At 35.0% G+C, this 18,265-nt stretch overlaps 2 protein-coding genes across 4 annotated transcripts; one reads left to right on the forward strand and one right to left on the reverse strand.

Moving 5' to 3' along the window:
- The first annotated feature begins 3,090 nt into the window (after positions 1–3,090).
- LOC110685517 (U-box domain-containing protein 44-like) lies at positions 3,091–12,927 on the forward strand. Of its 3 annotated transcripts, XM_021862054.1 has the most exons (5): positions 3,091–3,502; positions 5,324–5,367; positions 5,473–6,041; positions 6,321–6,633; positions 11,154–12,927. In XM_021862054.1, the coding sequence occupies exons 3-5, from the start codon at positions 5,487–5,489 to the stop codon at positions 12,719–12,721; spliced, it is 2,436 nt and encodes an 811-aa protein (XP_021717746.1). In that variant the 5' UTR covers positions 3,091–3,502; positions 5,324–5,367; positions 5,473–5,486; the 3' UTR covers positions 12,722–12,927. The 3 variants fall into 3 exon arrangements, with proteins under 3 accessions (XP_021717746.1, XP_021717747.1, XP_021717745.1); XM_021862055.1 differs by lacking the exon at positions 5,324–5,367 and having other exon boundaries at positions 3,091–3,471; XM_021862053.1 differs by lacking the exon at positions 5,324–5,367 and having other exon boundaries at positions 3,092–3,502.
- A 603-nt stretch (positions 12,928–13,530) lies between these two features.
- Positions 13,531–16,775, reverse strand: LOC110685518 (F-box/kelch-repeat protein At5g42350-like). Its single transcript, XM_021862056.1, has 2 exons — positions 16,402–16,775; positions 13,531–15,770 (listed from the first exon to the last, which is right to left on the reverse strand). The coding sequence occupies exon 2, from the start codon at positions 15,648–15,650 to the stop codon at positions 13,905–13,907; it is 1,746 nt and encodes a 581-aa protein (XP_021717748.1). The 5' UTR covers positions 15,651–15,770; positions 16,402–16,775; the 3' UTR covers positions 13,531–13,904.
- Positions 16,776–18,265: the final 1,490 nt, after the last annotated feature.

Here is an 18,265-nt window from a genome sequence, read left to right on the forward strand (position 1 = left end):
TCATAAAAAGGAAAGAAGAAAATTACGGGAAGAACATTATATTAAAAAAGAAGGAAGAAGAACATAGCATGCCTCGGGTTTGTTTAAATATCTTGAATACGTTATCTTAAGGTTAAATAATAAAATAAAAAGTAGAAACAAATATGGGGATGAAAAAATATGTTTTAAAACTTTTGGAATCCAAGTTAAGGAATATTTGTGAACAATTACCTTTTAAATTATCATTTTTGCAAACAACTATCTTTTACTTTAAAATTTGCGAACAATCATCTTATATTGATTTTTTGTTTTGATATCACTACCATTTGATGGTTTCCATCAAAATTTTCGATAGTAATGAACTCTAATTACATATATTAGACCCCATTAAAACCTATTATAAACACTTTAATGTTATACCTAGTTAATTTAAAACCCATATTAATGTTTTTCACTTTTGATTTGCCTACTTAACACCCAAATTAGATTACAATTTTCAATTTGGGGTGAATTTTGATGGAATCCGTCAACCAGTAGTGACACCAAACTAAAAACTCAATATAAGGTAGTTATTCACAAATTCTAAAGTAAAAGGTAGTTGTTCACAAAAGTGGTAAACTTAAAAGGTAGTTGTTGACAAAAATTCTCCAAGTTAATGAAAAGTTACCATTTATATTAATTAAGTACGGAGTAATAGAGTGACATTAATTATGGAATAAAAAATCAAATACAAAGTACTCAATAAGTCAATAGAGTATAAAGGAAAATATCTATATGTAGCGTCATGTCATCATTCATGTGGTGCCACGTAATAAACTTTATTATGACATGGCTTACTATAGCATGGAGTGATATATGTTGTCAAAAAGTTGTCCCTATAAGTTTTAATAATATTATCATGGAAAATTTGTCAAAAAGAACCTTTTATGTTCACTATTTTGTGAGAAAGAACCTTTTACAAAAAATGGCAAAAAGGGACCCAAACTAAGTATTTATTGGTGAGGATGAACCATTGCTTGGAAATTTAGCATTCACCAAAGAAATCCGACGTTGACTACCACGAAATGAAAGCCATCACCTTGCTATTCCACAAAACCCTCTCTCCCCACCCTTTCACGACAACCACCCTGTCTCGAAATACCCTCCCCTACCCCTTTCATGGTACATACGTAGCCCCATTCCCCACCCCTTCCATGGTAGCTTTTCCCTCCCTCCTCGACAACCCCTTCCCCCACCCCAACTTTGAAACCTACCGCCCAACAACCCCCTTCCCCTGACCGCTGATTTGAACCCCAGTGCCCTACCCCCTTCTTGTTAAGGATGACAATTTTATATGGATATTCATTAACCTGATCAACTCGATATAAATAAATGGATGACGGGTGGGTGATGGATGAAGCGAGTGACGGATCAGATCGGATTCGGGTGTAGCTCCAAGCCATCCGTCACCTGATCCTTCATCCGCTTACCACCCGTTCTGTCATCCACCCATGTATATATATATGAGTTAACCTTTTACATTCATAGCTAAACCCAGAGATAATGGCATTGTATATTGCTCATGCAAATAAATTTCCCATGAGCCAAATAAAAGTTCCACTACATAAATCAAACATCTAAATCCTTTTAGTGGTCTAAATCCTTTTAGTGGTCCGCTTGTCCTTTTATTACTATCATTGTAGATAATGAACAAGGACCTTTTGCTCTTCCATGCCAAATTGCTATCAAAGTATATATCAACCTTGCCTCTGCCATGGACTGTTAAGTGCTTACACAAGTTTAAGAAAGTGGTAGTTGGTGAAAGACCAAACTAAAGATAAATGATGAATATTTAACTAATTTAATGTTGTATGTCATTTTTACCCTTTTTTTTTTAATTATAGTTTTTAATTTTTAAGAGAAGTTAATTTTATTATCATATCACTCGTTAAGTACCCGATCCACTCATTTTACCTGCGGATAATGGGTGGATAGGATATGGATGATGGATTAGGCGGATGACGGGTGGATCGGATGGAGTACGTGGATGGATGCGGGTGAAGGTCCATACGACCCGAATTCGATCCATTGCCATCCTTACTTCTCGTCTATCACCGCATCACCCGTAACTCCTTAACGAAGTGGGTTTCTACGTTTGAGGGTGAGCTTTGAGGTTGTAGGGTGATTTTTGATGGGCTAAATCTGTGATTTTGTTGGCTGGGGAATTTCGAGTGGTGGTGGCAGTGGTGACTGCCTTTCACGGGGTGGGGGGCGGGGTGGGGCGGTGTACATGAAAGGGGTGGTGGGAGGGGGTGGATATCGTGAAAGATGTGGGGTGGGGGTTTTGGTGGAAGAGCGAGGTGGTGGCTATCATTTTGTGGTGCCCAACGATGAGTTTCTTTGGTCAACGCTCACTTTTCAGGCAAAGGTCATTCCTCACAAATCAAAACTCATTTTTGGTCCCTTCTTTTTATAAAATAGTGGATATAAAATGTCCTTTGTGACAAATTTTCCTACTATTATAGAATCTTATTATGACATGGAGCGACACATGTCATCAACATGTTGTCCCTATGAGAATAAATTATACTCCCCCGTTTTTAAAAACTTGCTCTATATTCTTATTTAGAAGTTTTTACAATATTTATTTCATTTCTCTAGCTAGTGGACTTAACATAATCCTATTTTATTAATTTCATATTCTCCATCCTCCAATTCTCTCAACTACTTTTGTTTTTATTATTTTTTTTACAATTTCATATTCTTCTACCTAATCCACTACCTCCATATTTTAATACTTTCTCCTAAAATTTTGCGTATGGAGAAATGAAGCGAGTATTTAAAAAAGGGTAATGCTATAAGCATTAAATACACTCTTGAAAATTGTATAAAATTAGGAATTCATGACAAAAACACGCGTAAACCAGTGTAATTAGTGTTTATATTTTTATGATTTTTTAACTTTTTACAAATTTCAAGCTTAAATTTAATGCTTATATGTAGTACTAAGGGCTATCTATAGAGTATTATAGATTATAAATGCTGCTTTTGATTAGTGTTGCACAATTATGCAACTTAGTCCCACAACATGACAACACCCAAAAAAATAAAAAGTTATAGAAGAGAGAGATTGGCCCCATCAGCATTCAATCATGACTGTAAGTTTGTAAGTATACTGCTGTAGTATTTTTATTTATCTATTTATTTTGTTATATTTTTTTTTTCTGACGAGAAATTATACAAGTATTTTCCTAGTCAACCAATCTTCTTCTTCTGCTATTCCTATTACAATTTACAATTACTCTACACTTCTTCTTTTTTTCTTTTTTTTTTTCCCTTCTCTTTCTTCTTCACCCACCATTTTTCCAATACTACCCATCTTCGAAGAAGAAGAAATTTTTAATATTTCATTTATTTATTATTTGATGATTGTGGGTTTGCTTGCCGCGGCTAAAATTCTTTATACACCCTGTAATTCAAGCAGTTTCTTCACGCGTTGGATCATATTTTAAGGTGATCCGCTGATTTTTCTCCTGAATTTTAGGTATAATTTTTCTCACTTTCCAATTCATTATTTGGTTACTCTTTTCAATAATTAAAATTACTGTTAATAGTATGAATCTGTTAATGTTTAGTTTTGGGTGTTTTTAATTTTGCTTGAATTTGTATGTTTGGTTTTGGGTGTTTCTTAATTTGGCTTATGGTTATGAATTTGGTGATGATATCTTGGATTATTAAAAGTTACTGTTTTGATGAATGTTATGAATTTAGTAATGCTTAATTAATTTGGGTGTTTCTTGATTTGGCTTATGTGTAGGATATTAAGGATATTTTGCTCTTGTCAAAAAAAAAAAAAAAAAAATATTTTGCTGACTTGTAGATAAAACTGATTGAATTCCAATGTCCAAATTTTGGTTACAATGTCTTAATAGTGGACCAATCGATTACTCCATACAACACGAACAATATGCTTATTTAGGAGTGTTAATACGCAAAAGTATTGAGTATTGGAACGAAAGTACTAATACGGAATATGGGGCGGATAGGATATTAGGTAACCTTGGTTGAAACATTTTAAGTTCTGATGCATTTTGTTTTTAATTGAGTAACATTACAGGTAGAGCACCAACAAATTTATGTGCTCATAGAAAACTATCAAATTTAACTTGTAAAGTTAACTTTTCGAAAAGTTACCATCTTTTCAACTATACGAATCTGTATGGTTTGTGATAAATGATGGTTTAAATAATGATTTTGTGTATACCTTTGTCCCAATTTCCATGTTCTTGCAACTCCACCCGTGAGTACATGTTTTTGGCTCATAAGTTTCCATCACAACTTGATAGTTGATACAAGATACAACCTCTAAAGTAGTATTGGAAATTATGAAGAGAAACATTTTATTGGGTGGAGTTGCATTATCATAAACAATAGCATGAGAACTTTCCTTTAGTGAAGTATGCGCAAACTCATCCCATTGCTGGTTTGGTCACATGTTTATTGCCTACCCACTGGTCATAAGAGGTAATTAATATGAAGAATATTGACAGGGTGACTACAAACTCGTGTATTTGGTGAAGTCTTAGTACTACTGCCCCCCCCCCCAACTCCCTTAGTGTCTATCTTCGGTTGTTATAACCGCAATTGACAAAAGGGTTAATTATAAAGTCATAGAGTATTCACAGACAGCAGGTTCACAGTATGTTCATCATGCATTAGGTTACACAATTGAAGAGGATAATTGGATCAAAATGATTGCTAATAGACTATCAAAGCGTACTTAATGAAGATATAGAGGCCAACCAGTATATACGAAATTTGTTAAACTAATGTCTACTTCTAATGGAGTGAAATTTTTGTTGTTTTTTTTACTTTAGTTTGTAATGGGCTGGATTAAATTGTTTAAATGGCTGAACCTCTTATTATTGTGGATCAGCATGTACTCACTAGCCTTTTTGAAAGGTGGTACTGAATGGCTGTGATGGGAATGAATGAGTGTAATTTTGCTAAGAAAGTATTATTTTAATGTTTATTGTAATGCAAACCCATCCTTCTCCATATGTCTCATCACTACCATTCAAGTGGTTATGGATGATAATGAAAAATTTATGAAGAAAAAGAGGTACTTTGGGATGAACTAGCATTGTCATGGGGCCATGGGCATAAGCATAGGACATTTCTCATAAAAATATGACCCATTACCAACATTTATTACCATATACTAAATGGGTAGGGTCAACTGCAACAACTTTTTGGTTGTCACAGGAGTAAGCATTCCTTTCTGACTTCAGAGTGGTAGCGTCGTTAGAAGTTATTAGGCTATGATGTAGTATATGAATTATGTGAATTTTTTTCTCTGGTCCAGGAGGTGCTGGTTGAGCAATATGTGAGCTTTATCAATTCTTGTGGGTATGTATACCTGTATAATGTGGGATTATTATGATGTGACCTGTTTCTCTATTTCATTATGGGTGAAATCTAACACTGATCAGTTTTTATTTGATTGTGTTGTAGGCTCTTTGTGTAATATGGCCGGGAGTTCAGGTGGAAGTAGAGACTTTGATAACCAGTCAGATGATAGCTCACCAGTTGAGAAACTGCATGTAGAGCCCATTTTTAGCCCATTTGTTTGTCCTTTAACAAAGCAGGTCATGCGTGATCCAGTAACCATAGAAAATGGAAACACTTTTGAACGGGAGGCAATTGAGAAATGGTTCAGGGAATGTAAAGAGACTGGAAAGAAGCCTATGTGTCCATTAACTTCGGAGAACCTGAAAAGCACATATTTGAACCCGAGTATAGCTCTGAGGAACACAATTGAAGAATGGACTGCAAGGAATGAAGCTGCACAGCTTGATATTGCTCGTAGATCATTATCATCAGGGTCATCAGAACGGGATATACTTCAAGCATTGAGACATGTGGAATACATTTCAAAATGTAGCAGATCAAATAAGCAAGCGGTTCATAATCCAGAGATAGTGCAAGCAATTGTTGAAATGCTTAGAAACAGCAGCAAGAAAGTACGACATAAAGCTTTGGAAACTCTACGGGTCATAGCAGAAGAGGATCCAGATATGAAGGTTGTTTCCTGGTTATTAATTCCTTGTATAAGTCTTTTTTTTGTAAGGAAAATTGTTGGAATCATTATTTTCTGATTATTCCGATATTGGTCTTCTATCCTCATTTTGCTAAAGTAGGTCAAGCATTGGTGATGCCAAGAGTAACTTTTAAGCTTATGTCTGCACATTTACATATCCTACTGAGTGATACATGGGATTGTATTCTGCTTTCATATTTCCTTTTAGTATTGGAAGGTATAATGTAATTGAAGTTTCAATTAAAGATTTATGTCTATGCAGGAAGTAATGGGTGAAGGAGGCACTGTGCGTACCATAATGAAATTTTTGTCCTCTAAATCCTCACCAAAAGAAAAAGAAGAAGCTACCTCTTTGCTATATGAGCTTTCTAAATCTCATAATCTTTCTGAAAAAATTGGTTCAATCAATGGAGCAATCCTTATCTTGATTGGGATGGCCAGCAGCAAGTCAGAAAACATATTGACTACGGAGAAAGCTCATAAAACCCTGGATAATCTGGCGCAGAGTGAACATAATGTTCGGCTGATGGCTGAAAGTGGTAGACTGCAGCCTCTTTTGACACTGCTTCTTGAAGGTTATTGCTCTCACTCTAATATATCTAGATTATTTTTGTCTGATGTGTCCACTTAAACCTGGAGACATGAATATACTATCTGAAAGGAGGTGGGGCACTAAGCCACTTATGTGTTTTGCTTCTAAATTACGTTTCTTACTTTTAGATATTTTGCTACGAGATTGTATATGTGTTGCACATGCTGTTGAGATACAAATGTAGACTTGAGAAATTTAACTTTTAGGAATTTTCACATAAACTTGTACTTTTAGTCCTTTCTCAATATTATTCCCACTCTTTTATCTTTTCTCAAGGTAAATCATAAGTGGATATGCCTTACGAAAATCAAGAAGAATACTAGTCTTGATTCTACTTGTAAGTTTCCGGTCTTTAGGTTCATTCTCTCCTTACCTTGTATACCTCTCTACTATCTCTCATCCTTGTCATCATCATGCTATTCACTTTAAATATATATATATATATATATATATATATATATATATATATATATATATATATGCACTTCAGTCCCTGCTCTCTTTACTCTCCTCAACACCTCCTACAACCACTGTCCCCACTTAACCTTACCTAAAATCTGGTAAAAAATAATAATAATAACTAAAACAATAATAATCTGGCCAAATTGGACTGCTCCACCAAAATATCACTTGAATGCAGTGAAAACGATCAAACACTTGGGCAACAAAATGAGCTTATGTCTTTGAAGGTTTCTAAAAATGAGCCTAACTGACATGAAGATAAGTGGTGGTGGGCTGGTGGCCAAGATTTTTGAGGGGGCGGAGAATATGAGGGGAGGCAGTGGTGTCCTAGAGTGGTGAACTAATTTCTACTTTCTAAGACGAAGCTTGTGGTGCTCTAGGGGACAAAGGAAGGTTGGATCAGGTAGAGAGATAAATAGAGGATGGTGAAACTTCAAAATAATCATAATTATAAACAGTGTTAGCTTTTCAGTCATCTTTAATGAAGTTTTCTTACTTTCTAATTGCCTCATGAAGAGGTGAACATTTGTGGATTATTTGAGAAATGATTTAAGGTAGATTTGTTTGGGATACTTTCCTCTTTGAATATATAAAACTAACTTTCTGGTAAAAGAGTGTATATTTTCACCCCCGCCCCCCCTTTTCCCCGTCAATGAAGCTCCCATACCCTTGTGACCCTAGATGTCATTCTGCCATTTGGTTATTATTATTATTATTGTTGTTGTTGTTGTTGTTGTTGTTGTTGTTGTTGTTGTTGTTGTTGGGAAGCGTCTTTGTGTTTGAAAGACTCCTTTCATCCTTGAATGGCTGTCTTTCTTCCTACTTTGGTGATATTATTCCTTAGTTAAATGATTGTCCTTGGTAGTTATTCTATACATACTCACCAATTTTGTTTTCTAATTGCAATATTTTATACTTAATTGGTGTCTTGGAATTATACTCTTGAACATGTGTACAGATCTTATTGATTGCATTTTGTCAGAGGTCATAAATAAAAACCTAAATTTGTTCTATCATGTTGACACATGAGATTCATGATGTTTGCAAGACTATTAGGGAGGCTTTTTCTAGTGTATCACAAAGAAAGAATTCCTAGTGAAAGAATAACTCCCTTCTTCCCGTATTAGTTTAAACATCTATCATGATAAAGTTTTAGGTGACAAGTTTGGTTATCACTTGCTATTTTAATGATTTAGTAGACGTTGTATGATGTAGTGGTTTTATTTAAATATTAAAGAAGTAGATGTGATTGAAGACAATGGGTTTCCTTCGTTTATTTAATGTGAGAGTAGAAAGATTTACTTTCTCCGTTCTCTTTTAACAGTAACATTTTCCTTTTTGGGACGTTGCAAATTAATTGGAAAATTACTTTATTTGACCAATAATGCCTTCTATCTCTCTCCTTATCACATGGGCCTTTCTTTATCTCTCTCTATCTCTTTCCCTTCCTAAAATATTGTGCATCCTCTCCATGTTGCAATTAAAACAAAACGGAGGAAGTATTAAATATTAGTGAGACCTGATTGAAATAGAAGTAAAAAAATTAATCTAGATGTATGGAGTATAAAAGAAAGGGGGGGGGGGGGAGGAGTTGCAAATTTTCCCCATTACTTATTGTTTATGAAATTGACCTCCTAGCTTACTATATTAGCTTGTCAATTTATTATATGAAATGGACTATATAGGATCCAAGCCTTAATTATTTGATGATGACATGTTACATTAAATCTATAAATAATTTGTTGTTAGTATACTTTCATAAATTTAGTTTACACTTGCTATTATACCTTTAATTTAAATGAAAAAAGACTCTTAGGGTAGGAAAGAGAATAAGGGAGAATCGACTGAGTTGGTTTGTGCATGTAAGATGGAGACCAAAGATGCATTGTAAGGAAAGTATTGCTGAGAGCACATGTGCTCTCTTTAGAAGAGGGATATCAAAGATGACTTGGATGAAGGGATATAAGAATTATATAAAGAAATTGAGTTCAAGTACTTGATTGAGGGGCATGGAGGGAGAGGATATTGGTTGATGAATACAAGTTATAAACTCTTGGTTTTTGTAGCAGATCCTATCATTGGGATTTAAGCAAATATTGTTGTTATTGGGTTAGAAAAAGAAAGTTGTTTAGATTTATGGTAGGGAGTATTATCAATTAAAATAAGTTGACCTATTTGGAGTAGAGGAGGATAAAAGAGAAGGGGGGGAGGGGAAGGGGGTGAGGGGGAGCTGCCAGATTTGGAATAAAGTAATAGTAAGATTTATTTGTGGAACGATGAAATGTTAAGTAAGAAGGTCTTTAAAGAGCGAAAGGAATAGTATAACTATCCTGATGTCAAAAGCATACACAATAGTCCGAGGATCCTTGTTAATATTTTCATAATTTGAGCACCTCTTGAAAGGAATTGGCCTCCAATCCCTCTATATACCATGCGCATACTTTATCAAGTTGGCGTAAGTGGTTAATAAAATGAATAAGAGATGAGTGGGCTTCAATTTGTTGAATTTGTCAGAGTATATCTAAGTTGACTTTGCTCTGCAATATCGCCGTGGGAACTACAAGGAAACCATAATTTTATGCTATTATTTACAATAGCATATGCAACAAAATATATACTCCCTCCATTCCATAATATAGTTCTTGTATGTGTTTTTTCACGATATTTAAGAAATAGGAGGAGAAAATGGATGAAGTACATTAATAAAGGTGAAAAGTACAATCATAGACAAAAGTTAGAAAAAGTGGAGAAAAGTACAAGACATGTGCAAAATTCAAGGGTAAATTAGGGAGTACAATGAATAAAGTTAAAAAAAGTTAAAAAAGTGAGGGTATAATGGTGTTTACATACCATCCAATAATAGAAACAGGAACAACATTTTGGAGCTCCAAAATAGGAAAACATAAACTATATTATGGGATGGAGGGAGTACTTCGTATTTATATGGATTATATAATTATAATCAGATTGTTTGATTTAGAATTTATATGGACTATAATTTAATCTTAACTTTGAAGTGAACCTTTCTCTTATATTAAAATTATATGGATAGATGTTGCAACTTGCTTAATTTAGTAATGTTGCAACTAAAAAAACATCCAATTTAGGGAAGTGTTGTAACATAAAAAGAACAGAGGAAATGGAGATTGAGGTGTGTTGTACCTGACATTTTTTTACTTTGCCAAGATTACAGTGAATATTGCTCACATTATTTTATTCAGTAGTGCGAGCTGGCATGCTCTTTGTGTTGCATGAAGAGGGTTTGTTTAAGTCCTTTGAATAAGAAGTATAACATATGGGTCGCAAACTAATATTGTGGGGTTTGGAAGGGAGTAGAAAAGGTGGTTGTGGCGAAATGCATTGATGGCTATCCTGTGGATCATTTGGCTGTAACAGAATGGTAGATCTTATACGAAGTTTCTTCTTTCCGTGACAATTTATGACATAAAATAACTTTGTTGACGTTAATTATGGTCTTTGGCAGCTGGTGCTTTTAGACTATATCCAATTTGAGGAAATTTTAAGGAACTAGACAAAGCTGTATAGAGAATTTGGGCTTGAGATAGATAATTGTGTCGGTTGCTTGATTTATATGTCATTGGTCATCATGTATAGGCTCATTTAGAGCGGTCAATATCTAAGTATATTTATTTATATGAAGGAGATTCAGTTCATAAAATGACTATTCGAGTCTACACTGAAGCTAAAAAGAGTGAAATTCCTTTTTTCCCCAAGATTGTAGAAAAACCGAATTCCTTGAAACATTTTATTCCATCAAATCAATTGATTCTATCAGTACTAAAAAAATCAGACACCGAAATAAAAAGTATCCAACCTATATCCCATCTGGGCAAATCTAAAAGTCAATAGGAAACCCTTCCTGATACGGAGATTTTGTTATTTCAAGTGTCCCTAAAAAACCTCCTAGAAGTGTTGAATTTGCAACAGCATGTTTATTAGCCTGCTATGTCCTTGATAAGGATGACTACATGGTTAGACTAAACTCACTGAAGTCTTTGTATTGCATGCATATCTTTGCAGGACCTCTTGAAACTAAATTATCCATGGCTTCATTACTTGGTGACCTGGGTTTAAACAATGATGTTAAGGTTCTGGTCGCTGAAACTGTTGGTTCAGCACTTGTGGATCTCATGAAAAATAATGACATACAATCAAGAGAAGCTTCATTGAAAGCCCTGAACCAGATATCATCGTATGATGCAAGTGCAAAGGTATTAATTGAAGCAGGAATTCTTCCTCCTTTGGTGAATGATCTTTTTGGTGTTGGTGTGAAACAGCTTCCCATGCGACTAAAAGAGGTTTCAGCTACTATTCTTTCACATGTGGTGAATTCAGGGTATGACATTGATTCAGTAATAATAGGGCCTGAAAACCAGACATTAGTTTCTGAAGACATAATACACAACCTCCTACAACTAATTAGCAACACTGGTCCATCAATTGAGTGCAAACTCCTCCAGGTCCTTGTTGGATTGACCAGTTACCGTAAAACTGTTCCTAATGTGGTTGCTGCCATCAAAAGCTCTGGTGCTACCATCAGTTTGGTCCAATTCATTGAGGAACGGGATTTGCGTTTAGCTGCCGTGAAGCTTCTGCATAACCTCTCTTTTTTTATGGCCCAAGAACTAGCTGAGGCTTTACTCGCAGCTGGCCAGCTTGGGGCTCTTATCAGAATTATATCAGAGAACAATGGAATTACTGAAGAGCAAGCTGCAGCTGTTGGCCTATTGGCTGAACTCCCTGAAAGAGATCTTGCACTCACTAGGCGAATGCTTAAAGAAGATGCTTTCGGGCTGATTATATCTAGAGTAAAGAGAATAAGGCAGGGGGAGGCAAGGGGTGGTCGTTTTATGACTCCATACCTAGAAGGATTGGTTCGTTCTCTTGCAAGGATTACATATGTGTTAGATGAAGATCCCGAGATATTGGCTTTTTGTCGTGAGCAACATCTTGGATGGCTATTCACTGACTTGCTGCAGGCCAATGGGACTGACATTGTGCAAATAGCTTCTGCTTGGGCTTTGCAGAACCTTTCATCGGAATCCAAAAACTTGACCAAAAAGCCCGAGCTTCCTTCACCTGGTATTTTGGCAATTATCTTCGGCTGTTTTAGCAAACCACCCTCAATATCTGGATTATGCCCAGTTCATCAGGGTCTCTGTTCTTTGAAGGAGACATTTTGTCTAGTGGAGGGTCACGCTGTTGAAAAGTTGGTGGCACTTCTAGATCACACGAATGAGAATGTTGTCGAGGCATCGCTTGCAGCTCTATCCACCTTGTTGGATGATGGAGTTAACATTGAAGAAGGGGTTATTACATTGCACAAGGCGGATGGAACCAAACCCATCTTGGATATTTTGGTGGAAAAACGAACAGAAGACCTGAGGAAGAGGGCGGTTTGGGTAACCGAGAGGCTCCTACGGATCGATCTAATAGCATATGAAATTTCGAATGATCAGAATGTTGGAACAGCGCTTGTCGATGCCTTCCAGCATGGAGACTACCGCACTAAACAAATAGCTGAGCGTGCATTGAAGCATGTTGATAGAATGCCGAACTTCTCAGGGATATTCCCCAACAATGGATAGTCTGCAATTTTCTTCCGATATTTTTTCCAGAAAATTGGCAAAGTGTGTACAATGCGTTATGGGTGTTATAGGAAAGGGTGGCGAAAATGTACAAGTGTGTAGTATGTTTTAACATTTGTTGTAAAGTCCATTATGTCAAATCTTTTGTTTTGAAATGTTTACAAGACTACTTTTGCATTTATTATTATTATTTTTATTTATTTTTTATTTATTTATTTATTTTATTTTTTTTGGTGCTAGAGAGCAACAAAGGTAAGGATGAGAATCGATTTCAAGCTCTAATCAATTGAGCTATCCCTCGCTCTCTATTTATGGGTTTATGAATATGTGACCACTGACCAACAAATGAACCAACCTTTTAAATATTTATAGCCGTGGTAGACTGTTAGTTGAGTAAATTTAAAGAGCACACTTAGAGATGGTGATGCAGTGCAAGCCAGCGAACCTTGTGCTCAAGTAAATTAGAGGCTGGAACAGGGCTAGGAATAGTTGTGGCATCTCTATCTTTCACAAACGAAGCTCATACGTGGCCCGGTTTCTAGATTATTCAAGTGCAGATGTCTTACGCAACAATATTGTGGATGTCTATATGTACGCAACAATAGTGTGGATGTCTATTATACATTCAAATGTAAAAATGTACCATGCACATGATTCATCCACGTTCATTGCTTGCTTATTTAAATGTCAATTTATTTGCCTTAATTGGTTTTTGTGAGTTTCTTCGATAAGACAAAGTGAGCAAGAAATAGTATGTTGAGCTGTCAAATGCAGTCAATACTAAAATCAGAACAGGTACAGTTAGTGGGTCAGGAAAGGACATCTTACATTCAATTAGTAAATAATTATGATTTGAGGCCTTCATAATAACAAAACTAATACCAACAACTGTCCACTTTCTGTCATAATTCAACCAACATACATTTCCACTAAGGATCCAGCTTGATTGGTATTAATAGGAAAAACCATACACTTTTGTAAGGGGAAAAAAAAACTGTGCCTGATCAAACTGTAACATACTACAATACATGGGCATGTAAATTGCATATTAAGCATGCCAAACAATGTAATTGTCTACAGGGTATCGAAGACTTTCATAAAACTCACCTAAATCGGGCCAATTTTGGCACAATTCTTTCATATGTTTCTGGCATTGTTTATATGGCTGAACTCTGAAGCAGGGTCAGAGATGTATAGCCATGATAGTTTTCGTCACACACGAAGATGCATCAAGTTCAAGAGCCACACGATTTCTTGATATATGACTCCATTTCATGACCTTGTCGGATACATTGCAAATGGTAAAGAAGTCCAAAACTTGCCCAAATATTTTGAACATTTCAACTCCAAAGATGAGGTTTTTATCAGCAACAAATGCAGCATTCCAATCCATAGGGGCATCAGGATGTACTGATACCTCAATCCAAGCAAGATACATAAGGTCGAGCTCCCACATCTTTCGAATGGCTTTGTTTCTCCTACCTATCTGACCATCTCCTTCACACCATGAAACAGAAAGCATGAACAAACGGCTATTGCAAGAAACAAGTTTGGGGTAATATTCATGAACACGAGGAGGTGAAGGGGTTGTCTGAACAACAGTCCAGAATCCTCTTTCTACATCATAGCCAGCAAGCTTGTCAGACTCTGAATAGACAAAGAATGTCCCGTTACAAACCACTCCGGAACAAACAATGCCAAAATCTACAGGAAGTTTTGGAATTTCAATCCATTTATTTGATACAGAGTCATATAACTCTCCAGAATCTAGAGGCTCATCCCAAGAACCAAGACCACCAATAGCAATCAGCACAAACCTCTTACTTTCCCTTAGGCTTGAAGTCTCACTCCTATGTCTCAAAGGCCTGCATTGTTTTTTCATTGGAGCCAAAAAACCAGCATTTTCATCAGACAAGTTTCTCAGCTGTCGTCTGACAGAGAGTCGGTGGGGATCCTCATATACATCGGAGACCCCACCAAGCCTTGACCTTGGAAAACGCCGATCTTGACGATTTGACTGACTATGCACGACTGGACAGTCTAGACTTACCTCAGAAATCCCAAGAATGGGGGATGACCTAGCATACTTCATAGACGCAACTTTACGCCAAGATTTTGTCGAGGGGCTAAAAACCAACATACTCTTATGTGTCTTGAAAGAACTTCTATCTACCCTTCCAAAACTAGTCAGACTGGAACAGCCTCCAACAATGAAAATCTCATCCCTCATGCTGGCAACAGAATACATGAACCTTCCTCTGAGAACTTCAGCATTTATGTTGTGCCACTGATTAAGAGATACATCAAGCACGTGAATCTCCCCAGTGCAATAACCTTCTTTAACAGCACCAAAAACAAATAGCCATGGAGTTTGATAAAGACCCTCACTCCGCATCTGCATAAATCGAGGAGTTGTTGTCAAGTTATTCCATCTTTTACACACAAGACGGGCATTCATGAGACTTGATAAAGGAAGTCTCATTAAACACATCTCTAAGATATCATCTGGAAGTGATAGATTTATTCTGCTGTTTCTGTTAGATCCCTCGTACTCTAACTCCTTTCTATTACTTCGCTTCCAAAAACGATCCTTCCTTCCATACGAGAAGCAGTCAACTCCAGTTTCCTCAGCCCCGCATATGGGTTTAAATCCTTTCCCTTCTTCACTAGCACTTGACCTCCTCCTATTGCTTGAGTCTCCAAACTCTTCACTGGTGTCAGCCCCTACTTTACAACCTCCACCTCTTCCATACAAAGTGAGGCATCTCAAAGAAAACCCATTAGCAGTTTCCTCTTCATCCCCGGCACTTCTGTGAATTCTCTTCTTCCGTAATTTCTGGCTGACACTTCTTACAAGCTTTCTTGACACACTCAGAGACTCCAAATCCTGGCAAAGACCGTCTTCGACAATATCTCTATCAGCAGTCATTTCAACGATGAATGCCAAGTACCAGCTACTACTATAACCCAATTTGCATCAGTCTCCTTCTTAAGCCCACCCTTATATCTCAACCCAATTCACATCAAGCATGCCACAAGGACTACAGACCTATGTTGATAAGAAAGAATTGATATTAGATTAATTACTCAAAGAAGAATTATAATTTACTAAATTCCTAATTGGGAAGATGTGAGAACCATTATTAAGAGTGACTAGAAAAAAAAATAAAAGTTTTGAATACATGAACCCTTTAGATCATAAATGAAACATTTTACAAATACATTGCGTAATATGGGATCATCAAACCTCGAAAAAAACATACTATATCTACATATCATCAAATCCCAGAAAAATTACAGTAATTAATTAGCAGCAGAAAAAAAAAAGGAAAATAAAATTTCAATCCTTTTTTCTCTTCATATCAATGCAAAATTCAAAAGAGAATGAAACCCAGAAACAATTTGGCATTTGAAAGTTCAATATATAACTAGCATGAGAATAATGAAGACATAATCTAACCATAATCATATAAGAAATCAGCAAATAAACCAAGAAATGATTACCAGATCTGTGAAAAAAATCATCAATTTAAATTGCATGTGAAATTCAACTTATAACCCATTATAATTCCAACTAAAAACAACAGACCCACTACAAATTTCCAAATCAAAACTCAACAAATTCACAGTACAAATGAAAAGAAAAGAAAGAAAAAAAAAAGTTAAAAAGAGAAGCTTACCAAGCATTTTGCAAAAAAATCAGCAACTCTGATAAAAATACAAAGAATGGGTGTATAAATTTTATGGGAAAAAACAAAATGAGAATTTGAAAATTAAAAAAAAAAAGACAAAGATGATGAAATCTGAGTAAGATTATTAGGTTATGTCAGTGTTGAAGAAGAAGATCCAAAAGAGATGTAAGATGATAAATGGGAGGAGGTGGGAAAAGTAGAAATACACACAATTTCTTTTTCTTTTTATAATAATAATAATAATAGGAAGTGGAATTTCTTTTGTTTTGTTTTCTTTACATAGTAAAAAAAATTGAGACAGGACACACTGATAAATACGCTTAACAACATCAAAAGCGACTCTTTTTTTTGCTCTTTCCCATTATCCAATCCCATATGTCATTCTCTCTCCACACTCTACTTTTTCTAAAAAAGCGAAATAAATTAAATTGATAATTTGAAAACGGAGCCTCAATTTATCACATTGATTATCATGGGCTAAATCGTAAATAAATCAATAAAACGTCCACTTAGCATGATTATTTCGTAATTCTTCTATCAACAAATATGGACTCATATTTGATACAGAGTAAAAAATTGTTTTATTTACAATTTTGTCATTTTGTTTATTGACGTGATAAACTTGTATTTTCTCTAATTTCAACCGCCTTTGAAATGAAATTTGATATCAATACTTATTTAAGACAATACTAAATGTAACTCTTTTTCGATGAAATGAAGTTACGGAGTATGTATAATTTATTAATTGATTTATGTACTTTTTTTTTCCTAAAGTATATTCATTAAGACATGATCATGTGTTGTTTTTTGTTTAAAAAAATATTTGTGGGTACAAGGCATGATTATGATTATGGGTGGTTACACTTGTAACATTTGAGTATCAACAAGTTGATTGATCTCATATAATGTGGTTAAATGTACAAAGTATGGGCCTTTTGGGGGCTTTTTTGAAATTAAGATTTTGAGTGTAATATTTATTATAGGTTAAAACTCTGTTCCCAACCAATAGGCTCAGCTCGTTAGTAGAGTTTGATCTCACATGTCACAAGTTCAAAACATTATTGTTATGAAATGCAAATCTTTTCATTTGGCCTAGTCTTTAGCATTTAAGGTATTTAATTGAGTCAAAGTTTTAGTTGCTAAAACTTATACTACATGAATTATTGTTATACATGTACATATATTGTTTGTTCTTTTATAAAAGTAGTTGAAGAAATTCAAACAAATCATGATTGGAAAATTCAATCCTTCCTATATAAGGCATTTCACAATATATATAATTCAAACCAACTAATTGTGGCATTCCCACTTTGTCTAAATGTTGATCTTAATTTCTATCTTAGAATTCTTTCATACATATATTGTTTAAACTTCATACAACAAAATTCCATTATTATTCATCTCATAAGGAATTGAAGTTTTGAGAAATATATACATCTGACCAACTCATAAAGATGACATATTAAAGATTTATTTATGGTTCTAAGTTATATACAAAAGTCTATAGATATGCTTTATGGTGGAAAGTTCAATTTTCAATTTTTGAGTAAAAAGTAAAATATTGAAGCATTAATTTTTACCCCACCAAAATGAAAATTCTTCAACCTCAAAAAGTAGTTTGATTATTACTAAGACTTGGTTATAGAGATAGCTTTCTTAAACTTTGAAAGGAAATCCTTGTTGTAAATGGATAAAATATTATTGAAATTTGGAAGTTCATTCTTCAAGTAAAGCATTATCAATCATTATTAACACAATATTTTCTCAATTGAAATATTATTGAGGACATAGCCTTTAAATCCCTTGAATCTCGATTGCTATAATAACAAATTACTCGTAATAACATTCAACA

This window comes from Chenopodium quinoa, unplaced genomic scaffold, assembly GCF_001683475.1.
Source record: "Chenopodium quinoa cultivar QQ74 unplaced genomic scaffold, ASM168347v1, whole genome shotgun sequence".
NCBI lineage: Eukaryota > Viridiplantae > Streptophyta > Magnoliopsida > Caryophyllales > Amaranthaceae > Chenopodium > Chenopodium quinoa.

Coding starts and splice junctions, on each gene's coding strand:
- LOC110685517 (XM_021862054.1), top strand. CDS start 5,487: ATGGCCGGGAGTTCAGGTGGAAGTAGAGACTTTGATAACCAGTCAGAT. Junction 6,042..6,320: donor AAGAGGATCCAGATATGAAG/GTTGTTTCCTGG, acceptor ATGTCTATGCAG/GAAGTAATGGGTGAAGGAGG. Junction 6,634..11,153: donor TTTGACACTGCTTCTTGAAG/GTTATTGCTCTC, acceptor ATATCTTTGCAG/GACCTCTTGAAACTAAATTA.
- LOC110685518 (XM_021862056.1), bottom strand. CDS start 15,650: ATGACTGCTGATAGAGATATTGTCGAAGACGGTCTTTGCCAGGATTTG.